At 37.8% G+C, this 27,910-nt stretch overlaps 1 protein-coding gene across 2 annotated transcripts in view; it reads left to right on the forward strand.

Annotated features, from left to right (window-relative positions):
• The window catches only part of ZDHHC14 (zinc finger DHHC-type palmitoyltransferase 14), a 172,642-nt gene that overhangs the window by 69,771 nt on the left and 74,961 nt on the right, over positions 1-27,910 (forward strand). For both annotated transcript variants that reach the window (XM_065401329.1, XM_065401330.1), the window contains exon 2: positions 16,187-16,347. In XM_065401329.1, coding sequence (XP_065257401.1) covers positions 16,187-16,347 — 161 coding nt within the window. The remainder of the gene's footprint in view (positions 1-16,186; positions 16,348-27,910) is intronic.

The following is a 27,910-nucleotide window of genomic DNA, read 5'->3' on the forward strand; positions in this document are numbered from 1 at the left end:
ATGGAGAACATGCTGCCAGGAACTAGAGGTTGAAAAAGATGAGATGGGGAAAGACTTTATCAAAAGTTGTGAGTTGGGTTTTTTGTTTAACATTTTTTATATGAGCCCCAAGTTAGCCTTGGACTTGATCTGGCCCTCCTATGGCAAGGAATTCCTCTTCTGGGGGAAAGAGGGGATCGTTCTGAGGATGCTCTGCTCTCTAGCCTGGAATTTAAAAGCACTCCTCATACTTAAGAAGCAGTCTAATACCTTTGGAATTGTGTTAGCTGGTGGTGATGTAGCTTGGGGGAAACCTAGGCAACAACACAACTCCAGAGGTTAGCTTCCATTTTCAGCTGTGTTTAATTAATTTGTTTTCTTCAGACTCTGTGCCAACCAAGAGAGGCCTGAGCTATCTAGGTCCCAAACTATTAAGAACTTTGTAAATTAAGATCAAGACATTGAAATTAGTCCTGAAATGAATAAGGAGCCAGTGGAGTTCATTTTTGCACTGTTGTCAACTCTTCCAGTGTTGTACATCTTGCAGTATTTGGTGTTTGCTTAAAAACCTCAACTCCTGGAGTCGTGTGACAGACATCAGAACCTAAGATTTCATTTAAAAGAAAAAGGTGTTACTGCTACTTATGTTTTTAAAAAACAAAACATAAATCCACCTAAAATACGCCACTAACCAATATAGTTATACTTGTAAAGCTTTTAAGTGTAGACAAGGCTCAAAACCTAGAAGACAAATAAGAAGTCAATTTTTTTTAAATTTCATGTTTAAGCCAATCTCATCATTTTTTGAACATTTGGGGCTGGCAGTGCTATAGCATGATTCATTCGTGTCAGCCTTAGTTATTAATGAGGCAGCCTGCAACATACTTCACCAGAGGCAACCTTTTACGTGTGGTGATTATGCTAGGCCCTACATAGAGAAGCTTCAGTAGTCTATCTAGGAGGCAATTAAAACATGGCTTGAGTGTTGCTGGTATTCAGCTCTGGCATAACTTTCTCAACACCTGTGGAGCCCAACTGTATGAAGTTGCCACAAATGCTTTCTAGGGCTCTGGGGAAAGGGGAGCATGTGACTGAGTTGCCACTGTTTTTACTCTGCTCCTTTTAGGAGAAAGGGAGTAAAGCCCCATTTTATTCTTCTTTGCTCCTCTCTATGCATTGCCGATGAGAGAGTATACAGCCCATAGTGCTTAATTTTTAACAATAAAATGTTATAGGCTACTAATGTACAATGTAGATGAGATCCTTCAGTTCTTTTTTTAATTGAAGCAGCTGCAGGAAGTGATTTAGATTTAAAGCTTAGCTCTTCAAATGACAAGTTTAATATGTTTATTGCATCTCATGCGCGTAGCAGTATACCTAGTACAGATTGTGTGCAAAATATCATTTATTTCAATGGGGCTTCACGCACATACATTTATATTGTAATGGGCTCTATTAGTGATGTTTTCCCAGGATTTTTGAGTAAAGGTTGTTTTGAAAGTTTTAGGTAGTAGACTTTTGATGTGCAGAATTCCAGAAAACAAAATGTCATGGAAATTAGTGGCCTAGAAATAATTGGGAGTAGGATTACTGAGCCCCTCTGGTAGAACTCTTCACTCTGCAGTAATCCCTCTGGTTCACCAATCATTTCATTCTTCTGGGCACTTTATTAGAAAAAGGTCCTCTTGTGAGCCTCTCTCTTACCAACAAGAGGGCCTGTTGCAGGGCCTGATTCTGTGCTTGTATCCTGTGAAGTTATTGATGCCTCTGCAGCATGGGGACAAAACAGTACCAAATCAGAAGGAAGACTTTCTGCACAAGACTGTGCACTTACTTCGCTTAGGTGTAAAACTTCATAAGGTGCAAGCAATAGAGAATCAGGCTTGGAAATTCTTATTTATATATATAAAAAAAAAAAACCACTCATCAGGGGATAGGGGTATTAAGTATTTTCCCAAATTGTGGGTTTTATTGTGTTTATAACTACTTAGGATTACCTAAGTACTGGTATTTTGTGTCTTCAGTTAGAACAAATATTTCACCTTAACCTTCTCTGTGAACTAATTGAAACAGTACAAAGTGTGTGTGTGTGTGTGTGTGTGTGTGTGTGTGTGTGTGTGTGTGTGTGTGTGTGTGTGTGTGAGAGAGAGAGAAATTTGTTAATCAGCTAATAGTGTGAAAACAACTTTATTTGTACAATACGGAAAGAAAAAGAATAAATGTATTTATAATTTATAAAGGGCAGAAATCAGTCCCTAAACAAGACTTGAACTTGAAAAGCATTTATGATTGTCTTGCTGTTTGAGAGGGAGTAACTTTGAAAGCCTTTTGTTTGTCAAGGATATGTCATATCTGTTGGACTTTTCTAAAGAAGCTAATGATTTGGTAGGACTGAGGTTCCTGATATAAAATGAATGAAAAATTTCCCATTTTGTTATCTACCTTCTAAAATAGGTGATTTTATATATCGATGTTTTAAAAATTCTCCTTTGATTTAAAAAAATTATAAAATGTGCTTGCTAGTTTTGGAGCTGTAACAACAGCAGCTATTTTTCAGACAGAGATTTTGCATTATCATATCTATCCACTACTTTCAGCTTTGTCATTTGATCATTAGAATTAATTCATGTAGCAGTGGAAGAGAGGAGAGTCATACCATGCTGTTACTTGATTGTAGCACATCTGTTATAGTGAACCTCAGAGAATGTGCATGCTCATAGTTGAATTGTTATGGAGGAATTCATGGTTATCTTGTGCTGTTACGTTCAACATTGCTGCCTAACATTCTTTTAAATTCCTAGGTCCAAATCCATCTCTTCTGTAACTCTGACTTCGGTGGATTTGCATAACAGCTGAATTTAGCCATTCTTATTATGGGGCTCGTTGCGTGCTGGGTGGTCTGATAGAGAAAGGCCCTGCAGTCTCTCTTGCTTTTGGTAATTGCTGTTTGTCTCAGTCTCTGCCAAGTTTTCACACATTCTTGGAAGCTAGTCATCAAGCTATGTCAATAGATTTGAACCTTGCCCCTCAAAGTGATGATTAGTTAATGACCTACACTACTGGATTTAAGAGATCTGCTTCCTTAAACTTTTGGATTTAAGGAATATTTTTTCCTTCTAATCTATATGGTCCAAGGGTTCATTTAGCAGTCCCCGGTGTTCCTTTGTGTAATAACTTTTTAAAAGTATTGAATAGTGGTAGGACATTCTTGTACAGAATAGTATATGTCTGTTCCCATTTAAAAAATATATTAAACTGGGGTTAAGTTTGAGTATTTCCCAAAATCAAGCATTACAAACTCCGAAATTCAGAGTAAAGGTTAAACTTAAAAGAAATCCTAACATGTTAGGGAATGATATGCATTGTTAAGGCATCACAAAAACCTCAATTGTGCCCTGTTGTGTGACCATGCAATAATGCTACAATTACAATTTTAGCACAGTAAAAGTTACACTGTAGTTAGGGTTAGCACCAGCTTTCTAGCTAGAGCTAAACTGTTGTAAGCACTCTAAAGTCCATACGGTTGATCAGATTGCCTTGAAATTTGTGGTGTGTCATGGGGGCATAAGGGATGGTCAGTGCTCCAGATTTAGGGCTATTTGATGCAGGCGTTCCAGAGATACATCCTGCAGGGAGAAGCAGAGAGGCAGGGGGAACTCTTCCTAAAGTTGACATATTCTAGCAGCTATTTTTCCCCTCACAGATAAAGATTAGGGCTGTCAAGCGATTAAAAAAAATGAATCCGGATTAATCGCACAATTAAAAAATGAATTGCGATTAATCGCACTGTTAAACAATAATAGAATACCATTTATTTAAATATTTTTGGATGTTTTCTACATTTTCAAATATATTGATTTCAATTACAACACAGAATTCAATGTGTACAATGCTCACTTTATATTTATTTTTGGTTACAAGTATTTGCACTGTAAAAAAACAAAAGAAATAGTATTTTTCAATTCACCTAATATAAGTATTGTAATGCAATCTCTTTATCATGGAAGTTGAACTTACAAATGTAGAATTATGTACAAAAAAATGCATTCAAAAATAAAATGTAAAATTTTAGCCTGCAAGTCCACTCAGTCCTACTTCTTGTTCAGCCAAACGCTAAGACAAACAAGTTTGTTTACATTACAGGAGATAATGCTGCCCTCTTCTTATTTACAATGTCACCTGAAAGTGAGAACAGGCATTTGCATGGCACTTTTGTAGCTGGCATTGCAAGGATTTACGTGCCAGATACACTAAACATTCGTATGCCCCTTCATGCTTACATTGTTCTGCTTTTGAGTGCAGTTATGTAACAAAAAATCTATATTTCTAAGTTGCACTTTCATGACAGAAATTGCACTACAGTACTTGTATGAGTTGAATTGAAAAATACTGTTTCTTTTGTTTATCATTTTTACAGTGCAAATATTTGTAATAAAAAATAATATACACTTTGATTTCAGTTACAACACAGAATACAATATATATGAAAATGTAGAAAAACATCCAAAATATTTAATAAATCAAAACTGGTATTCTATTGTTTAACAGTACAATTAAAACTGCGATTAATCGTGATTAATTTTTTTGAGTTAATTCCATGAGTTAACGGCAATTAATCAACAGCCCTAATAAAGATCAAATCAGGGTCGCAAATGCTTGAGAGTTACCCCCAACAGAGTGCCTGGTATCCACCAGCCCTTTGGGGGAATCAAATGAATTTTATTTAAAAAGAGTTTGTTTCTCCAGTTAGGCATGTGCCAAACAGCTTAAGGCTCACGTGCCCATTCACACACCTAATAGATTACACTGAGCATGCACAAATGGAGGAGGTAAAAGGATTTGTTATCCTTCTAACACCCACTGACAATGAATGGTGAGATTGTTCGCATGTCTCAGAGCTACTGTTTCAGGCTGTATTCATCTCCACTGAGTATTCTTTTTCAGCTGAGAACATCTCACTGAGATGAGTGGGCCACTTCACATCTCTCTGAGCCTGCTATGCTGATGAGGAATATGTTGTGCCCCTCCCCTTCATTTTCCCTTTAATTTTTTACAATATTACAATGAAGCGGCATCTGTCCTCTAGCTAAAGTTGGGAAGCCCTTCCTGTTAAAAGAATGACTCTTCTGAGTGCTCTAGTATTTGTGCACTTACACAAATTGTCTTGAAATTTGCTGTACCTCATGGGTGTATAGGGTAGGATTAATTATCCAAATGTGGGTCCATTTGAGCAAGGGGTTCCTGAGATAGTCTCCAGGGGGGAAAATAATTTATTACATTCACAGATTCACGCAGCTTTGGTGTTTTGAAACCTACCCTGGGCAGAAATCTGAGAATGAACTGTGAACATTTAGAAAAAACCTGCCTCTGTCAAAGTTTTGGGGTTTTGTTTTGTTTTGTCTTTTTGCTTTCTCTCCACCTTGGAGAAATGTAATCTGAGTACAGCAAAATATTCAGAAGGCCCTGCAACACATCACTCCTGGATGGGGTGGGGAGGCTGCCCAGAGTGTGTAGAGGAGAGGCTGATCGGCCAACGCAAGTTACATTGGTGTACAGCTGCCACAGTTGATATATCACTCATGCGTGCACACGTGGCTGTTTGCGCTGGTGGTGTGCATACTCACCAGAAGTGCATGTCAATGTAAGTGAGATGAACCATGGGTAGGTATCCCGGTTTGTCATGTACCACTGCATGGCACAATGCCTTTTGGAAAACTTTCACAATGCATTTTGGGATAGAAGTGAGTCATGTAGGAATGACTAGGGGCAAGTGGTCAAGTTCCCATCATACAACTTTCTCCATCTCATGATGCGAAACAGGTCCCAACATTTTTTTGCTGCTTTTTAAAATCCCACAAACCTGTGTGGAACTTTTCACTGTGCACCATCACTGACAGAAACATGGCACCCACAGAGCTCTGCAAACAAAGGACTCACAATCCTCTGGCATTTGAAGACCCGCAGGAAGAACCATAACATGGGGGGCAGGAAGATATCGTCAAGGAGAGTTTGTTGAGGGACATAACGAAAACTAATTCAAGGTTGTTGGTGGTGTTCATTGAGCAGCTGCAGACGGTGGAGCCCTGCTTCTGGCCTGAGAAATGAGCATTGACTGGTGTGATTGCATTGTAGTGCAGGTTTGGGACAATAAGCAATGGCTTGCAGAACTTTCGGATGCGAAAGGCTACATTCCTGGATCTATGTGTTGAACTTTGCAACAGAACAGGGACACCAGTGGAGAATTGGTAGTGGTCACATAGTGGAAACTTGCAATGCTGAATTGGTGCTGGTCAGTGGGAAATCATTTTGTAGTTGGAAAATCTGCAGTAGGGGCTGTTGTCATACAGATGTGTAGGACCATTAATCATCTCTTGCTACGCAGAACTGTGACTCTAAGCAATGTGAAGAATGTAGTGGATAGATCTGCAACAATGGAGTTCCTGAACTGCGGTGGAGCAATAGACGGCACGCATATCCCTATTTTGGCACTGGGCTACCTTGCCACAGAGTACATAACCATAGAAAAGTAGCCGTTTTCTATTCATGCAAGCATTAGTGGATCACCCGGGTCACTTTACGGACATTGGTATGGGCTGCTCAGGGAAGGTGCATGACATTTGCATCTTTAAGAACACAGGACTGTTCAGAAAGCTGCAGTTGGACATTTTTTCCCGACCAGCTGATTACCATTGGCCATATTGAAATGCCAGCAGTGATTCTGGGGGGACCAGCCTACTTCTTGCTCTCCTGGTTCATAAAGCTGTATGCTGGCCATCTTGACAGCACCAAGGAAAGATTCAACTATTGACTCAGCAGGTGCAGAATGACAATTGAATGTGCGTTCATTGCTTGAAGGGACTCTGGTGGTGTTTACTTACTAGATTGGATCTCAGTGAGAAAAATATCCCAATAGATATAGCTGCCTGTTGTCCTGCATAGTATTTGTGAGGCAAAAAAGCTGCCAGGGCAGAGGTGGAGTAGCTGTCCATGGACCTTGAACAGCCAGGCTCAAGAGCTCAACGGGATGCTGTACAGCTGACAGAGGCCTTGAAAGAGCACTCTAATGGCCAGCCACATTAATGTGCTGTGCTCGACTATGCTTTGACCATGAACTTTTGGAGGCGATTGGGAATTTTGTAGTGCTCGTTGTACACATACAAATATTATATTGTGTCTGTGATGCTGGCAGACCAGATGCCAGCTCTTGCCAAATCTGCAGGCATTAGCTAAGAACTGACAAACTTATAGCTGGATACCAGACTAGTTCGCTCTGTTAGTTTTGCTTAAAATAGGTATTAGTCTTCTAAGAATGTATTTAGTGTTTAGACTCTATGAAATGCTTGTAATCTCAGTTATAATGTCTATATTCCATGCTATAAGAAAATATGTAAGTTTTGCTTTATAACTTTGAAAATGTTTGCTCTGAGCTTGTGAACCCAGGCAGGGAATTGTCCCCCCATTCATTCAGGAGGACTGTCACCGTTTAAGTGAGTCATTAAAAGACAAAAACTGTGTTAATTGTCCCATCCGCCCATGGAAAAGTATGGAGAGAAGGCCTCGTCCCATCGCTTTGAGTGCTGGGTAATGGAAAATCTTTGCATCAACTATTTTTATCTCTTTGCTGCTTGAACTCTCACAGAGCCAGAAAACAACAGAAGCCAGAGATCCCCAGGGGTTACCTCCTGGGTCCACCCTGAAAGATACTTTGAATTGACAGATCACTACAACTCTGTCACTTCTAGGATCTAGATGGTAACTCATTTGTGTGTATGTTTGCTTGCTTTATCCTGTAAATAACTCTTATTCCTTTTTCCTAATTAGTAAACCTTTAGATAGTTTATTATAGGATTGGTTACAGGTGTTGTCTATGGTGTAAGATCTAGGGTACCAATTGATCTGGGGTGGTCTCTTGGGACTGGAAGCAACCTGAATATGGTGTGATTTTTGGTGTAAGTGACATTTTTTTGTATTGGTGTACTTTACTTTGCCAGTCGGCTTCTCCTGTAAACGCTCCTGTGCTTCTCCTTATGCATGTGTGGGGGGAATCCCTGACAAAATCTCAACTGCTGCTACCATATACTCCTTCAAATCTCTCCTTAAGACTCACCTATGCCATGATGCCTACAAAATATAGCTTGCTGATGGCTAGACCGAAGACAACCTCTGACTGTTCCTCTTCCCCTTCTTTCCTTTTCTTAGTTCTAACCTCCCTATTTCAAACCAAAAAAACCCTGCAGTACGTGTAATAAAGTTGTGCCAGTACTTTACCATATTAACTTGCTTGTATGTTATATCCACATCCAGTCTTGTTTCTGTGTTTGTACAGCACCCTGCACCAATGGGGTCCCAAATCTGATTGGGGGCTTGGTATAAAAGCCCCCAATCCAATAAAATTAAGTGAAATAAATAAAATTAGTGAAAATAACTGTCTTGTTCACTTACCATATTAGGCCCTGATCCTACAAGTCAGCTCTGGTAGTGCAGACCTTTTGTCCATTGTTGTCAAGCCCCACTGAAATCAAGTGGATTTGATTGCAGAATCGTGGCCTAACTTTGGGTGTTTTCTTTGCACCTCAGTTTCCCCCCCCCCCCCCCCCTTTGGATGCATCAGATTCACCATCAACTCACATAAATGCTTCGTAGAGAACACAGCTGAATGAAAATTCATGCTGTGAAAAACATTTGTTTGAAGAGGAAATAATATGTCAAAGCAGTGACTGATATGAACTCTGTGTCTGCCAGTCTAGCCCTGGGAAACAACAGGTTTCATCCGCAGCCCCAGCAAGACTGAAGGGAGAGAATGGATGGAGGGACCTCCATTCTGGCTGATAGGTGTGTGACCAAGGTGGGAGCAAAGTCTACAAATATGTGGGGGAGGGGAAAATAAGGGATCCTGGAGTTCAAGAAGTTTGAGAACCACTGGGTTAAGCAACATATCTTGTTCAGACAGTGAAGCAGTGACAGCTAGAAGTAGAACACAGAAGTTTGTCTCCATCTCTTACCATTAGACAAAACATTGCACTTATAGCTGTTGCAGATACATCTGTTGCAGATATTTAACCTGTATCTATGGAACTAAAGATAAGTCTGATTGGTAATGTAGATCAAAGAGAACAATTCATAATTTTTATCACTGTTTAAATTTCTCCCTATTTATTAAACTATTACTGTCTTTTGTACAGTATATCTTTTTTGTCCCCTCATGTAACAGAAATTTAAGAATGAAAAGCGAGCAAGAAAGTATTCTACTTCAGTTGATACCATGTATGTGGGTCACAGTATTTTTTATGAGTTTAAAAAAAAAAAAGATTCCATGTGAGGCTACACCTCTGATTTCTGTGTCATACATCTTACATAAAATCCAGATTCTTCAGTTATGGGGGTATTTTTTTAATTCCCCACCCTCCAATTAGCAGATGGAGATCAAAATCAGATTCCTCCAGTCGCTCAGAGGTATGAAAGCCTTTCTTTGTTGTTTGGTCCGTAGGAAGTGGCTGTATTTGTCTATTAATGTGTTTTATAGCTGCACAGCTAAGCCGGCGGAGTCAATATTGGATTTGTCATTTGCTGCATCTCCCTAGCAGACCATAACAACAACTGTCAGTGAGGTCTGTTCAGAAATGCCTTGATCTTTCTGGCGAAGGTTTGCAATCTGCTTCTTTCTTCATCCCTTTTCTAGTAAAGAGCTCAAAGGCTGTAGGGTTCTTGCTGTGCTCTCTTCACTGCTCTTCTTACATGTCCTTACTTTTCTGCAAAACTCAGTGCCCTTGTCCAAGCATGGTTATGCAATTAAAAGGGTTTTTGGGTGTTAAGAAGAGATGTTTTATCATTCCTTAGGCATACTTAGTTCAGGGGACAGTGCTTGATAATTATCTCTCCAGCACCAGTGTGTTCTATTTTTATCCAGCAATGACAGACCAGTCCTCCCACATTTTAACCTTCAAACACAGCTTCTAAAAATGATCTGAGAAAAGCAGACTATTTTATGGGAAAATATAGCTGTAAAATTGCACTCTGCCCTTATTCTTTGGATTCTTTTGTTTGGGGAGATACAGATCCAAACTATGGTGTAATCTCTGAAACTGAAGACAGCTAATGTAACTGTAAGAGTGTTGAGTGGAGTCTGTCAATGATACTTCCAAGTATGGTCCATTAATCTTTGTTCTCTCTATCACCAAGCTGCCAATTAGTGACAGTTGTTTTCTGATGTCTGGAGATGGGCTGAGGCCACCAGCTCACTTCCCGTAGGCCACTGAATAGCTGTTATAGAGAAATGAATTTAATTTTTTTTAAATGCTTCTTATTTAATAGAGCTACTGTAGGATGGAGATTTATTTGTCTCTTTCATTGGGTTCCCGTGCTGTCAGTGTCATAAATGCCCCCCCCCCTTTTTTTTTTTGTAAGGAAGAACTGCCACTACCATTCTGGTGGGAATATTTTGTTTTAAAAGCTCAAAATTTGCTTTCAGGGAATATTCTCCAATATTTGCTTTAAAAATATGTGTCTGTGAACACAAACTTATACCTGTAAAGAAACATATTTGCCAGAATTGGAGATGGGTGAAATTTTTTTAGCTGAAACTTTTTCACCAAAAATGCGGATTTGGGTTGTCTGAAACATTTTAGTGAATTCATGTTGATTTAGATTGTTTTGTTCAAAAAAAATTTTTTTGGAAATGTTGAAATGAGCCGTTTTGACATTTTCAAACTAAACGTAATTTTTCGAGCTACTGAAGCATCATTCACAAAATGGTAATGGTGGTTGTGCCCAGTGGTTAGGGCACTCACCTGGGAGGTGGGAGACCTGGGGTCAAGTCAGGAGTGGAGATTCAAACCTTGGTCTCCCTCCAACGTCCCAGGTGAATGCCCTAATCACTGAGCTGTTGAGTGGTGGGAGGGAGGGAGTGCATACTGCCAACATCTCCTTTCTTTCCTGTTTTGTGATCAAGCCCCCTCATTTACAAATTCCCTTTGCTTTTATTTTTAAAATTGGTTAAAATGCCCAAAATTTTAAATTTTAGGTTGAATTAAACGAGTTTGACTCAAAAATGAAACTTTTCTGACTTTTTAAGTCACTGAACATTCAAAAAAATCTTGATTTCAGGTTGACTGGAAACCAATTTTTTCCCACAACTACCAAAAATATAAAAAATCACTTACTAGTACAGCTCTAGCCAAATTGTCTGAGGAAAGTGAACATACCAGGGAATGCAAGTGAAGCTAAAGCAAGTGGATTCAAAAATTTGAACAACTGGGGAAATGTTTGGTAGTATTTGACCAGTTCTAAAAACAACTAAACTGTTTTTAATGTATGTTGAGCTTTACATAGCAGCACAAATGCATTTAGAGGGTCATTATCAGCTTTGAATTTTTAAAGAACGATCAATTTCAAATATATATTTTTTTTATGAAACCTCATTCAAATTATATGTCCTAGAATGGCTTTTAAAAAATTCCTTTATATAAAAAAAGTACCAAGTTTTTGTTTGTGTGGGGATTTTTTTCCTGCTCCTTTGCTGTTTAAAACTGCCACCTGGGCAGGCTGAGAATAATCATACTAGACAAAAATAACAGGAGTACTTGTGGCACCTTAGAGACTAACAAATTTATTAGAGCATAAGCTTTCGTGGGCTACAACCCACTTCTTCGGTTGTAGCCCACGAAAGCTTATGCTCTAATAAATTTGTTAGTCTCTAAGGTGCCACAAGTACTCCTGTTATTTTTGCGGATACAGACTAACACGGCTGCTACTCTGAAACCTGTCATACTAGACAAACTTAGGTCTTTTATTTTCTTCCTCTCTCTGCATGTGTCTGCCTGCTGTTTCTTCAGTGTCAGCTTTGCTACTTCCGTTAGCGGAGAACACCCTCTTACAGAACCTAGGGCATAGTATATATAAGAGCTCTTCCTCTAAAGCAGTGTGCAATCTGTGATTATCATCATGCTAGTGTCACAGTTTCAAGGTAACTGCACTTGTATTTTTCCCCTCCGTGGTCCTACAAGGGCACCCACTTAAACGTTTCTGGCTTCCAGTTGTCACCTCTCTTGGGTGGAGATCAATGTCTCACTCCCTTCTGACTGGGGGTTTTGAGACTGCACAGCTCCCTGATCTACACTGTGCTGTCCCCAGCAAGCCAGTCTGCCTAAAAGGCATTTCCTATGCTTGGCTTTTCAAGGGCTATGAACAGTATATTGTCAGCAGTTACAAGTTACCAGAGAGCTCCTTCTAAGCAAACACATTTATTCTGAAGGTGAAAGAATTTCAGAGAAAGCATATAAAAACAATAAAAGAACCTACATGCACGCTAAAAAGCTAACCAGTCATCACCCTCAAGTGACAATGTCAGTCCTTCAAACCCCACAATTGGGTTTCCTCGTGGTTACAAGTTGATACCAGTTTTTAGTCTAAAGGAATCAGAACAAAGTCCCAAAGTAAGTTTAAGATTGGGTTGTTTTTCTGGTCTCTGTAGAATCCAGTTTGAACCAGAATATGTGAGCTTTCCCAGGAGTTGGTCCTCTGTGGAGGTGTTATAATCTGAATAATTTGCTTTAATCATTCCTTACTATTTTCACTTCCTGGAGCTGCTGTGTTAATCCTGTGGAGTGCACACAATCCCTGGCCTGCAATGATATATAAACCATTCATGCACTTAATACGATATGATCTCCCAGACGTATTGCAGGAAGTTGCCCTATCTGGCACAGCTACAAAATGAGACAGGAAGTGCAACTGAGTGAAACTGACTCCACCAAGTTCTGTCAAGTGGAGACAGTAAACACAGTGGGGGGGGGAAATAAATACTGTTTTTCTAATTCATTTACAGTAATTTTGAGGAATTACTTGGGCTTCCTGGAAGATATGCTGTAGTCAGACACGTGTTATTGGGCTCAATACAGGGGTAAATGGGTGAAATTCTATGACTTGTCTTATACAGGAGGTCACATTAATTGATCTAATAGGGATCAAATTCCCAGGTAGAAATGATTTTTTAAATTGATGGTGTCCCTTTCATAGAACATCAGAGCAGTTGGTTCCAGGTTATTACTAAGTAGCATTTTTGTAGTGCTTTGAATCTTCAACATGTCTTACAAGTATTAACAAATTAATTTCCTCCAAGTAAAAAAAAAAAAAAAAAAATTCTACTTTTGTAAGTTGCACTTTCACCATAAAGAGATTGCATTACAGTACTTGTATGAGGTGAATTGAAAAATACTATTTCTTTTATCTTTTTTACAGTGCAAATATTTGTAATAAAAATAAAGTGAGCACCATATACTTTGTATTCTATGTTGTTATTGAAATCAATATATTTGAAAATGTAGAAAAACATCCAATAATATTTAAAATAAATTTAAGTTGGTATTCTATTATTCTTTAACCAATATTCTATTAATTAAAATTGTGATTATGACTGTTTTTTTAATCACGTGATTAATTGCGATTATTGTTTTAATTGTCTGACAGACCCAAGTTTTAAGTTTAGACAAGCCCTTTCTCTTGTAAGGAGTGAAACAGTATCTTCAAATTTTGATGGGTCTGATTTTCTTCCGAGTTTGATTGTGTTTCAGCTAGATATTTATCGAGATTTTAATATTTTTGTTAGATAATTTTTTCATTTGTCATACAGTGTATTGCCTCTTTGGTCTTTTAATCTTTTGATATGGGAAGTTGGATTTTTTTCCATCAATATCATGGAATGCTAATCTTAGCACATAACAAATGATTACATATTTTATGGTGACCATTAAAAATGGATGCTTAAAGTATCATTCCTAGAATGAGTGGTGATTCTGGATGAAGTCTATATCTAAACATTGTCAGCAGTGCTGCTTTGGCATTTGTCCAAAATTTTTATAGCTTTTTACTGTTCCACAGGTATATCTCAAGTTACCTTCCAGCACTTATGTGACCTACAGACTTATAGTTCCCGTTTCTTTGGAGTCTGATATGAATAATGCAACCAAAAATAATGTACGGTGCTTTATTTAATATTGATTATTATTGTAATAGTTAGGTCTCATGTTCCCAATAATTCACTTCAAAATATATCCTTAGAGCCGACTTGCACTGTTGTTTCAGAGTCCAATGCAGTGGGTTGATTTTTAATAATTCTGCATGCACAAGACATATATTGACCACTATAATAGTTTCAGATTTGTATAAAAGATACTTGTAGGTTGTTGGTTTTGCCTGGCTTTTCTGATATATTAAACAAGTTAAGAACTGATTTCTTAAACTTTGTGAAGTTCATCTGCAGTTATTTAAATTGTATTAGATCTTTTAGGACTATTCTTTCAACCAAGTCACTTTTTTTGTTGGTACTTTAACTTTCCTTCCCTAACATGCTACTATAACAGCGGTGTCAAATTCGGTGTGTCAAAGGGCCATATTCCATTGTTAATAGAATTACGTGCCATGGGCTAGAGTAAAAATTTAGGACTACATATTGTTGTCCATCCACATCTGAACTCTCACCCTGAGCTTTGGACAGGGTGAAATATGGTCTTTATACAGTAACTGAACTTTTAATTATTATTTCTACCGTTTCCCCATTCCCTCTGCTAAAGTGATCAGCCATGGAAATATTTAACGTTGTCATTGTTTAGCGTGGCAGTTAGTATCCCAGTGAGGTTCATGGGGAGAGGGGGACAGTTGCAGCACACGCAGGCATGTCCAAGTTAACTTTGATCAAGCTAGCTGGCAAGCCCATGACACTGTGGCTACTCTGCTATTTTTAGCAAGCTAGCTCAATCAAAGCTAGTTCTGGTATGTCTACACTGCATATCCCGATTGCATTGTAGACCTACCCTTAGTCATTGTTTCCGATCATCTGCAGACTAGGGAAGGCAATGCTGGTTACACTTGGTTCAGATCTGGAAGGTTATATTGTCAACCATGACCTGGGCTAGAAATTTGCTTTTCAGTTTATTGTTGGTTTAAACTAAGGGTACGTCTACACTTACTTCCTGGTTCGGCGGCAGGCAATCGATCTTCTGGGATCGATTTATCGTGTCTTGTCTAGACGCGATAAATCGATCCCGGAAGTGCTCGCCATCGACGCCGGTACTCCAGCTCGGCGAGAGGAGTATGCGGCATCGACGGGGGAGCCTGCCTGCCGCGTCTGGACCCGCGGTAAATTCGGACTAAGGTATTTCGAATTCAGCTACGTTATTAACGTAGCTGAATTTGCGTACCTTAGTCCGAAGTGGGGGGTTAGTGTGGACCAGGCCCAAAGCTTAAATTGTGAATATAAATACATCAAATGGGCTGGGATTTTGACTTTCCCTGTTCTATAACACACTGCTTGGATTATTTAAATCCATGCATATACCAGGATGATCCATCAATACCTAGTGTTATTCTGAGATTAGCCGGAGTTTTATACTGTACAGTGTCTAAGTACAACTGAAAATGGTTGCTCTCGTTTCACTTACAACCATGATTGTGAGTTAAATTAGGTTCCAGTGCTTCCATCTATGATGATTTTTCTGAGTGGAATAATTTAAAAAAAAAAATCTGTGTGCTTTATAGCCTTGCAGCCCAGTAATCATTTTTTAAGTCTGGTAACAATAAACGCTCTACTCTTCTGAAAAAGGGCTGTCATTGCCGTGGACCACCTTGGTAGTTCATTTCCATGTGTGTTGCACTGTTATTGCACTCCTTTTATTTTTAAAGCAAATAAACAAGCTTACAGAATAAATTACAAAGAATGGACTGAGAGAGAAAACAAAAGCTTGAGGCACCACATTCTATTTTCATACCACTGAAACCTCCCAAGGGGGATAAAGGAAGCATGTGCCATTTATGTACGTCCTTGTGCATTTCCTCTAACAGTGGAGTATAATTCATTTTATAGAATTCATTGAATTTCTTCCTATGTGTTAACTCCTCACTTTTAAAAAATTTCCCATTGTTTTATGTGTAATAAGGGAATATTACTTAACAATGCGGTGGTTGTTATGCTCTTTGAGTCTTTATTATATTAAACCAGTACTAGGGGATAGTGATAGGTGTGGCTTTTTAAAGCCACCTTTCAGATTTATTAAAAGTAGCATTCCACTGCAAAGCAATCTAGACTTTATAGAATGTAAAATCTTAACCTAGATAGATCTTTAATGGCAAGTGACTTAATAGTTTCTGAGAACATGTACTGCACTATTTGACATTAGTAATTTAACAATTATTTCTTTTTCCCCCTCCCTTGTAGTTGTCCATATTTGTCAGAGAAGATTACACCTGCTATTCCTGCAATAGGTGGGATTCTGTTCTTTTTCGTGATGGGGACCCTGCTGCGTACTAGTTTCAGTGATCCTGGAGTCCTCCCACGTGCAACACCAGATGAAGCAGCAGACCTGGAAAGACAAATAGGTAACACAGAAGGTCTGTCATTGTCCCTTCGCTTTCCTTCCAAGTGTGAATGTACTGTGTGGAGGCAGAATGCTGCTCAGCTTGTGGAGGACAAACTCCCATCTCAGCAGTAATCACTCTGAAATAATACTATTTCAACTAACAAATAGTATTGATTCTCCTAGAAAAGGGACTGAGGAATTCTTCAGTCAGAAGTTGCTGACCACAGTGGTGGGCATGGAGAATGATAGTTTACTGCTGTAATTTGTTACTGGCCTTTTCTCCATATATGATGCAAGGTTCCCTAGTGCATAGGAAAATACTTGTGTACTTTTTAAAGTGTTTATGGGAAGAAAAGTGACACTGGCATGCAATACTTTTTAAATTCTTAAAAATTCTGCACCTTCTTAAGTAACATACCTTGTGTTGGGTCACATCTAATTATGACATTGATGTTGTTTATTTATATTGTCTGCTGAAGGGCCCCAGCTAGGAACAGGGACTGATTTGTAGAGCCCCGCAAATCTGCAGATAGTCGTTTGATATCCATGGATCATGATTGCAGATTGGATGCGGATACAAATTTTGTATCCGCACAGGGCTGTACTGATTTGTGTTAGGCGGCATACAAGCACATAGGAAGACATAGTCCATAGAAGGTTGCACATCAATGACAACAGTTAAACTTTTATTATTTTTTATTCATGCAGAGCCAACACAACTATGGAACAGTGAGCTAGATTCTGATATGGCTCATACATCAAGGCAATTATTTACTAAGTTCTAATTGCAGAGTTTTTATAATTGCAAATGTCAACACCAAAAGATATGCTACTTGGCTGTCAAAGCCCTTGCAGAGTTGCTGATTCAAAAATCTTTTTACTAAAGCAAAAAAAGAACAAACAAAAAAACTCCCAACAACACTGTGTTAATTTGATACAGAATTCCTTGGGAAACATACATGAAACCCTACAGTGCAACTTCAATAGTCAATTTTTAGAGGAAGCTACACTCTGGTAAGAACAGAAGAGACACAAACCATTACAATTAAGTATGTTAAGCTACAGTCGAACTGTGAGGCTGTGCATATATAGGAGTCTTCCATCTGATACAAATTATGACCTTTTCCTCCGTTCCTCTTTTGATGCCATAGTTGGCTTTTCTTTGTCCAATGACAGTTATGAAAGTACAAAAATAAATTATGAAACCTACAAGTTTTCCCACGTGGTGGATTTTTGGGCCAAAAAAAGGTATTTTTATCACCTTTTACATGCATTACTTTAGAATACTTTTTCAAACCCTTTGGCAGAGATTTAAGGTAACCAGTTCATTTTTAATATCTCATAGAACCATAGAATAGCCCTGTAAATTGTAATGGTTGCATTTTTTGCAGTGTTTGAATCTTGAGGTTGCAGTATGATTGAAATCCTAACACAAGTTTTGATTGAAGGGCTCAGTTTCAGAACAGTTGCAGCTGGAAGAAAACTGATTGTGTTTTATAGAAGGAGACACAAGTTTGTCATTGGCTTGTGTTTATTCTACGGATAAAATTGTATTTCTGTATTACTATAAAAATATAGTAATTGATTCACTGATCACTGGTGTGTTAGCGGTAAACCCCTGTCCCCCTTCAGCAGATTGGAGGGGTCCACAGCAGAACTAGTTTGGTTCCACTGTGCTGCATTGGGGGATGGGACGCAGGGAGCCTATGTGGCGATCTGCCTTCCCTACATGCCAGAGAGCTGTACTCCACAGGGGATTTCTGTGTACCCTGCCACACAGTGGCATCTGAGTATTAACATCAGGTCAGTGGGTCTGCAACTTGCTGGATCCACAAGCCCTTCTTCCTCCCACACTATGCTCCCCATTTGGGATGAGATGGGTGCAGAGGCAGTGGGGGATGCATGGTCATGCAGCATTTTCTACAGTCCACTCCAAATAATTTTTTTATTTAGAAAGTATCATAGCTTTTTCCTGAGCTTTTCATAAACAGGTCTCAGACTTTATTTTTCTGCTATAAAAACAAAACAACTGTCCCAGCAACTGACTTAAATTTCAGCACATTATGTACTGAATTTTTGATTATGAAAAATGTATTCAGTGAAAGGTTCAGAAAAGGGCAACAAAAATTATTAGTGATATGGAACGGCTGCTATATGAGGAGAGATTAATAAGATTGGGACTTTTCAGCTTGGAAAAGCGACGACTAAGGGGGGATATGATAGAGGTCTATAAAACCATGACTGCTGTGGAGAAAGTAAATAAGGAAGTATTATTTACTGCTTCTCATAACACAATAACTAGGGGTCACCAAATGAAATTAATAGACAGCAGGTTTAAAACAAAAGGAAGTATTACTTCACACAACACACAGTCAATCTGTGGAACTTTTTGCTACAGGATGTTGTGAAGGTCAAGACTATGACAGGGTTCAAAAAAGAATTAGATAAATTCATGGAGGATAGGTCCATCAAAGGCTATTAGCCAGGATGGGTAGGGCTAGTGTCCCTAGGCTCTGTCTGCCAGAAGCTGGGAATGGGTGACAGGGGATGGATCACTTGATGATTACCTGTTCTGTTCATTCCCTCTGGGGCACCTGGCATTGGCCACTGTCGGAAGACAGGATACTGGACTAGATGGACTTTTGGTCTGACCCAGTATGGCTGTTCTTATGTTCTTATCCTATGACGTTGTCATAATTATTGTGTAAATGAACAATAAAAAAATTCTGGTATTCCACAAAAAGCCCTTTTGTGGTTGTGCTGGTTACAGAAGTAAAGGATTTTTTTAAGTAGTATTGCTTCAGTTTTATTATAATATTTGGGGAAATGTGCACTTTCTTAACCTATTTTAGTGCTGGAGCTGAAAGTAATAGGAGAAATATTTTTATTTTTATTATAATTTAAAGGAAAATATATTTATTGAATCCTGAGGATGAGTACTTTTAATCCAAGAAGCTGTCATGAGGTACTTTGGATGAATATATGACACAGAAATGTATATTCTCCCCAATGGAGTTTTTGTCTGAATCTGACCTCCCATCACCAACTGCTTAACTCTTCCAGTGGCTCCCATGACTCCCACTTCCCTTCCCACCACCCCTACAACTGTCAAACACAGTAAATCCTCAGTTGCCAAATCTTCTTTTTATCATCTTCTCCTATGACAAATACCCAGTTCCAAATATTTCCCAAATGGTGTAATTAGACTTTTATTATATTTATTTCTGAAAGAGTGCAACATATCTGTATGACTTTAATAAAGAGTAAAGAGATTTAAGAATGTTAAGGCTCTTTAACCATTAGGATTCCTATATGAAAATTACTGGGAAAACATGAATATTTCAATAAAAAAGTCATCACCTGGCAATTGTAGGTTGTTTTTCATGAAATGAGTTTGGTCTCAATTCAGTTCCCTGTAGACAAAAATCCATATCAGAAAAACCACCATCACATTTGATGCTAATTGGTCCCCTTGTTGACCACTTTAACAAAGCGACTTTGAATGGATATAGACACTGATCTGTCTGTCAAGAAGGAGGTCTCTTTGGGTAAAGGTTGAGGCATGTTAGTAGGTCAGTGTGAGGGATGCAGAACTACAGCTTGTTCTGTATTTGCTCTGTAGATATATTGTCTCCAGAAATGTTGATCTGCCTTCTTTTCTTAGCCCTATATTTGCACACACACACACACTGAAAGTAAGTTACAGGTTATCCCAGGAAAAGTCTCCTTTGGGATAAGATCCAACAAGTGAAATTTCAACAAGTGGTTTGATTGGATTTTACTACGGTCAGTGGGAGGGAGTTTGGTGAATGACTCCTTTATTTGTATTTGATACAAACTTATATTTGATACAGTTTAGACTATTTTTGGAAACTGAAAATGTGCATCAGTCAGTAAAATTGGTTGAGGCAGATTGGTAACAGCTGTAAATGTTGATTTCTGGAAAGAGCTAATCTAAAAAGCTAAGTGATTCCTACACTGAGTGTATTTTGGTTTCTCATAAATTAATCTGTTTGGTACTAAATTTTGAGACCTAGTCTACAAATGTTGATCGTCTATTCCTTAATTGGAATTCATAAGGAATTTCTCAAGGTGTCTGTGTTGCCTCAGAAATGATAATTTGAGAACATTCTATCATGTGCGGAGCATTTAGACTTGTCTTTTGGGATTGAAATTCACTGTCTTTAGAAAAATTCTTGAGGATTCGGAGTACTGCTATGGGCATCTAGGCAGGGTGATGCTCAGTATTGGATAGTTGGTTAGTATCTTTGCAAATGTTTAAGGCTAATACAAGGTGGTAGAGAAAATGAAACTGAGACAATATCAGATCTTTAGGCCCCACAATCACACCATTCAGTTCTAAAAATTGTTGTGCACATAGGACTAAATTGGAATTTGATAACATGTTGACTTTAAATTAGCTGCAGTGTTCTTATCTTGAGAGGCACAGCACGTACTGCTTCAAGAGTATTGGAGTACCAATGATTCTCCAAATTGCTGCTTGATAAGTTCAGATGAGATTTAACTATTCCCCAAGTCCTCTTTCCTCGGTCAAGTGAACAAAAGAAAAAACGAACAAACAAAAACATCTAAAAACCTAGTCTAACAAATTACAGAATGTTTGTAGAGAGGGTTTCTTTAAACCCAGATGTTTCAATTACGGCACTAGTAGAATTGGGGAAATAGCCTGTCATTTTATTAACTTGGGGTGGGGCAAGATTTTGCAAACAAGTCCAGGGGTTGTTCTGACCCTCCATTTCCTCCTTGAGTATGTGACCCCATTCTAAAAAAAATTGAGAACCACTGGCTAAAAGGGAAGAGAAATCTCCACTGGGAGTGAGTTATGCTTAAATAGTCCATTCTGGTTATAATTCTCTTGTTTCTTTCCTCACTGGGGGAGGTTTGCTACAATAACCCAAGTGAACATTTATTGGGAGGAGAAGAGCTGATGCTTAGACAATATTCTAAATATGCAGATCATTAATATCTCAAATATAGAAGATTCTAGGGAATTATTCCTTGGACAGTTTTTGAAAATTCAGTGCACTCAGAAAATAAATCCTCCCCCAGCAATGAGGAGACTCTCCGATCTCTATTTGAAAGCAAATGCAGGAGAGAATAAAATGAAACAGGACAAAATAATTGAGAATAATCCTAGAAGATTCTGCAGTCCCACCCCTCTTACCAAAGGGCTCTTCAGGCTCTTCAGTCTGGTTCTAATTTTGCCTTTAGGCAAAAATAAAATTATAATCCTGTTAATAAAAATGCTAATGAAATTTACTAGATAGTTATACACCAGTAATAGTAATCATGAAGTTTTTGAGGAACTTATTCCAAACAGAAACCTGTACAATCTATTATTCTTTTATGTTAAACTTTTGCTTTTAGTCATTTTTTAAACTAAAAAAGAAATCATAATTTCTTAGCAACTATACATAAAGATAATACTGTTGATTATCTGAAACATTACAAAAGTGATTCATGATGGCTATTAGAGGAACTATCTTGCTGTGATGATTCTCCCCTTCCCCCCAAATCACTAGAATCCTGCTGTTTGGCAAGATAGATGAACAGGTGCACTGATAGCTATCTGAAGTTAGTACACAAATTTCAGAACAAGAAATTAGCTCTGCAGTTTTGGCACCCAGCACTCCTATGTGGAACTTTTAAGTGTACCCATGGTTTTCAGATGACTGTAATAATAGTCGATTTTAAGAGATGTTTATGTAATGCGATTGTCTACACAGAAAGTGGCAGGAGCATAACAGCCTTTGGATGTCAATGGAAGGCGCTATTGGCCCCTATCGAAGGATGCAGTGTTTACTTTAAAATCCTGGCTAATTGGTGAAGAGAGTAGCTTAGCTTTCTCATTTTCATTTTCATTCTCTGGAAACAAGATGTAAAATTCAGAAAGAATACAAGGAATAAATCTGTCCTGGATGATTAAAAAAATCCTAAAAGCTGTGGAGGTGGAAGGCAGACAGAATTATAGGCAGCACTGCTGTGCTGCCTATTATTAAGGTTGCCTGAAACTATCCATTGAGACCCTGTTTTCAGTTGCTTAAAACTTTCCCAAATTTTTAAGTGTACTGGCTGAAAATGTATGCGTCAGACATTTGCGTCAGGCTGAAAAAATAGTAGTTGATCATGTAGATTAATATATTCTAAGGCCAGTAGGGCCTATTGTGATCATCTAAGCTGACCACTTGTATAGAACAGGCCATAGCACTTCCCTGAAAAAAATCCTAGAGCATATATTTTAGGAAAACATCCATTCTTGGTTTAAAAATGGCCAGTGATGGAGAATCCACCAAAAATCTGGGTTAAGTGGTCCGGGATTTATCATCCTCACTGTTAAATAAATTTACACCTTATTTCCAGTCTGAATTTGTCTAGCTTTAACTTCTAGCCATTGGATCGTGTTATATCTTTCTCTGCTAGATTGAAGAGTCCAATATGAAAAATTTGTTCACTACCTAGGTACTTGCAGACTGTAATCAAATCACCCCTTCTCCTTTTTAAACTAAAGAGATTGAGCTCTTTGAGTCTATCACTATAAGGCATGTTGTCTAATCCTTTAATCATTCTTGTGGCTCTTTTGTGAACGCTTTCTAATTTATCAACATCCTTCTTGAATTGTGGACACCAGAACTGGACACAGTATTCCAGAAGCAATCGTACCAGTGCCAAATACAGAGTTAAAACAATCTCTCTACTACTGAATCATAGGGGTCAAATTAAGGTTACATAGGCAACCTTAGATTTGGCATTTCCTAACTTTTGAGTGCTTGACTTTGCAACCTTAATGTTCTTTATGTAATTTCCTAAGTTTAAGTAAAAACAAATAAACAAATCCAACAGAAATTCCATCATGTGGAACCATATTAACTTCCAGTGTGGGTCATGAGCAGGCTTTGGACCTTTAGATAGACATCACAGATGTCTGACGCTTGAGCTAACGGAATAACTAGTTGCAGTAGTAGGTGGTTGTCCTCTATATGGATCAGGCACTTAAGGGGGGATTAGACACACACTTTGCTATCAGCAAATAATTGTGAAACCCACTAGCAAAGAATGCAGAGACTCATGAATCCTGGATTCAGTTCTAGGTTCTTGAGGAGAATGTGTTTTAATGGTTAGAAACCCTTCTGCCCCTATCTTCCCACCCCAAAATCTTTGTCCCACTCTTCTCCTATCTCCCTCTCCTTCCCCATCCCCAGACCTATTTTAACCCCATATTCCCTGGTACATGAAAAGAGGCAACTGCTGCTGTGAGAATTATAACTTGGAATTTCCTATCTTCTGTGCAGTTAAAATGTAAACCTTGATATTGCTTTATCAGTCTTGCATTAAACTTAATTTGGAATACTCTTCAGTCTATTCTTGGCAATTAGAAAAAAATATAGTGCAACTGCACTTTTTTTTAATTAAAGCCGCATGGAAAAAGATAACTGAGGTAAGAGGAATGAATTTATCAAGAGGAGATCCCCTGAGTCTGGGTTTGTCCAATATGTGTAGGAGAGATTAACAGTTCCTCATGAATGTTAATCTCTCTGCATAGCATTGGTGCTGCAGATAAATTTCTAAAGAGACGGTCATGGCATTTTTCCTCTCCAACTATAAAGGGCATATCTACAGAGAAGAAAAGAAAGGGAAATGCTTTGTATTTCTCCGATATCTTCACACTGATTTCTTCCATGTATCTCTTCAAATCTTACACACATCCTCCCAGATTCATCTCTTAGGCCATGTTGCTTCAAATCTGTTCAATGTTGCTGCTGCTTTCAGCATGTCCAAAAGCCCTAAGAACTCAATGTTAAGCCAGAGCTTTAATTCATCACTAAGTCTCATTGATGTATAAGTACTACTGTACCATTTCAGGATTCTTCACTTTTCCCCTCCCTTCTTACACACACTTAAAGAATATAATCTGAATCACTACAGTGTTTTTAAGGAAATTCCCCTTTTCCCCAACAACTTTTATAGTACTGCACAATTGGCCAAGCAAATATAGTTTTGAGAGTACAACTTGGTTATGTTTTGCTTACGTTCCAGAAGCAGGGTACTAACTTAAGGCTAATTGTCTGATACAGTATGGCTAATTTTATGAACATTTTAAGATAAATAAGACACTGTTGCTTGCCAGGCAGGTCTTCCAGAGCGCTCTCACCTCCATTCTTTCCTTTTCTCCTCTCAGTGAACCAGAATCTCATGACAGAAAGAGAAAATAGCAGCTTCATGTTTAATGGAGTTCTAGAGTTCAAAAAGATTATGGAAAGTTACTCTTGTAATCTTTTCTTTTTTTCTTAATTGGGATAGTAAGTCTTCTAAATGTCAGTGTAGTCTTTAGGTCAATAACAGATCAAGAGTTACAAGTGGAATCTAGTAAACAGCACTAGTTTAGGTTTTTAAAATCACATTCTCAATGTTTTGGTAGAGTGAGAAGTTCTGTTGTTCTCCCTTGAGACTGTAAACAAAGGAATGCCATTCTGCTGTTTTAAGCTCCTGGTTGTATAGATACTGACTTTTCCTCCATGTAGCCCATTGTTGTTTATAATTAAGCGTGCAGCATGGACTTAGATGGTTACACAAAAAGAGGACCTTCCTTATTGTGGTAAGATCTGTTTCATATTTACTTTTGTGTCTTAGAGATGTCAGAGTACATTCATGACGAATTTTGGCCACACTAGGCCTTTACTGCGGCAGGAAAAAAACCAAATTATTGCTTTATCAATATATTGGTTTAGGGCCAAATCCTTGTCCCTTTGAAATTAATAGCAAAACTCTTGTGACTTGGCCCTTACTGGGATCAGGATTTGACTCTTAATGTAAATTTTCCCCAAATACAAATTTCATTTTGGAAAAGGTAAAGTGTCTCTGAAAAGAGAGCCAAGAAAATTTCACATCTATATCGTATCCAACTTGAAGTAAAATAATACTAACACAAGCCATGTATTTTCTAGGTATTACATGTTTAGTGCTTATGTTTTATGTCTATGGAGATAAGTAGGATGTGGCCATGTACTTGGGCACATGAAGACACATACTATGAATGTATATAGGAAAGTGAAAAAGAAAGAAAGGAACAGTCTGGATAATTTTACAGTAGCTGATAATATTCAAAGCTATGTAAATGAAAGTAATGGGGATGATGAACTCCTGCTTTCGGGTGAAAGCTGATCTACTTACTGAAGGGCCTATCCATGCTATGGCTTGAATTGTGCTAGAAAAAACTCTGATCAAAACTGATATCAAGCATGGTTTTACTAGACCTGTGGTTAACTGTTTAATATGGTGGCTGTTTGGTATAGCTGTAAGCAAATCTCTTTTTTAAAAAAACCATCATGTTATGCTGACCATTACTTAGGAGTCATTGCAGAAAATCACATTCAGCTTGTCAGCCAATGTTTGGAAATGCAATCCTCCAAAATTAATTGGTAGAATAAATGAATAAGGTATTCTAGAAAGGTCTATGTATTAAAGCCCCACTTAAGTGATGTACTTAATTACGTGCCTAATTTTGAGCATGCATGTTATCTAGTTAAAGTCAGTAGGACTATTAACATGCTTGAATTTAGGTACTTGCTTAAGTATCTTGCTGAATCGGAGCCTAATTAGGGCTGATAAATACAGACTGTTACGTTTTCTTAGTCTGTCATTGACACCTAAGGTCAAACTCATCCCTGATTATAACTACATTAAGGTCAATGGAGTTCCACCAAGGATGAATTTGATTTTTTTATGATTAAAGGGTAGTGCTAGCATATTTGTGGTAATGTCATTCAAAGTATGGTAAGTGTGCTTAACAGTCTCAATTGTAGCAATAAAAATAAATGATACAGTATCTTTTTATAACAAAAAATATTGCGTGTGTGTGTATATATGTGTGTGTGTGTGTGTAATATATATATATATTAATCTCTTTTGGTCTTAAGCATATTACTTTTATTGCTGTGTGGTAAAGCTTTTCATTGTTATTGGTGCTGCAGCCTATGATAAATGATGTATTTGTATAGCAAATTTGTAAAATACTCCCTTTTTAATTTTAAAAAAATTCATATCTAACAAAGACCAAAAAAAAAAAAAACCCTCACCTTTTTTCATTTTAAATTGGGGGCTGGAATCACTCATGGTACCTGTAAAGTTCTAAACATCATGCTGTATGCATCAATGTTTTCTTGCTGCCTGCCACAATGTTAGCTTAGCTTAGTTCTAAATAAAAAGGAATCCGAAGATTGTTTCCCTCTTCGTTGATCATGCTAATCATATCATATATATTATATAAACACATGTAGCCAGAGGACTCTGGGTCTGAGCCTTGAGTTAGTGTGATTTGTGTGTAGACAGAAAGAAAGTGGAGGTAGACTTGAGCCTGAATTCAAATCCTGGGTTTATGTTGCACTGTAGACATACTCTTAGTATCTCAGGAGCATGTTGCTATAATATTAAATCTAGTAATTATCAGGTGCTGTTAAAGAGGCTTTATCTGTTTTATGAATAGTCTCTTATGCTTGAACTATGACAAATTCAGCTCAATGAGAGCTATCAGTTTTCAAATAAAAAACTTCAAGGTTGTGTGAAGGTTGTAAATGTATATGATATCCATAAGATTCTAACAGGCGTTTACTGTTGTAATAATTTTTTAAAAATTAAGGCAGGAGATTATAAATTACATTGGAAAAAAAATTAGTTTTTAAATCTGAAAATTAACTAACAATACTTGCTCAGTATATTCATAAATCTTTTACCTAAAGATGCAGATATATAGTAACTATCCTTAATATACAATTTCTGTGTTCTTTCAGAAGTGGGTGCTGAAACATAAGTTTGTCAGTAAATATTTGTAACTGTATTTATTAGATGGATAGCATGTTTGCAACTGTAATAGTATTACTGTTTCATACTTCAATGTAGACAAGTCATAGACCTTTTTATGCTCATCCAGGTTGTAACTGCAGGCATCATTTGAAGAAAACATGGCTGCACAGGTGGTCCTGACACTGAAACTTAATTAAAAATTCTGTTTATGATGCAAGAGTCAGAAAATAATCTGTTTCACTCTACCATAGCTCTTTTGGTTCTGCTTGGCTGACAGCAAAACTTATATTTTGTCACTAAAGTAATCAGATTTTTTTGTGAATACACAAGGGCAGTTCTTTGAGTAAGAAGGCACCATTTTTACCACATACGTTTCTCAGTATATATCTGCACTTCAGAAGCATTTAAAATACAAAATTGATCCTTAAAAATTATTAACCTAGCCAGTGCTTTAGCTTCTGGAGTAATAAATACTCATGTCCTAAATAATCTCAGCTATCACTTTGCCAGATGGCAGGCAGAGACTTCTTTGTAAACAAATTTTAAGCTACAACAGCTGCATTAAAATATCACTACGTGTTGGATTTTAAACTCTCAAAAAGCAAGATGAGTGAAATACTGTCCTGAATGTACTCCATTATACCATGGTATATTTAAGGGTCTCAAGATCATCGCTCATTGTTCTATTTGCCATATATGCCAAATGCTCTAATGATAGGTAGAATGTTGGTGTGTATTGTATACATGTCTAGTTTGGGCATTAA

Source organism: Emys orbicularis, chromosome 3 (genome assembly GCF_028017835.1).
Source record: "Emys orbicularis isolate rEmyOrb1 chromosome 3, rEmyOrb1.hap1, whole genome shotgun sequence".
Classification (NCBI taxonomy): domain Eukaryota; kingdom Metazoa; phylum Chordata; order Testudines; family Emydidae; genus Emys; species Emys orbicularis.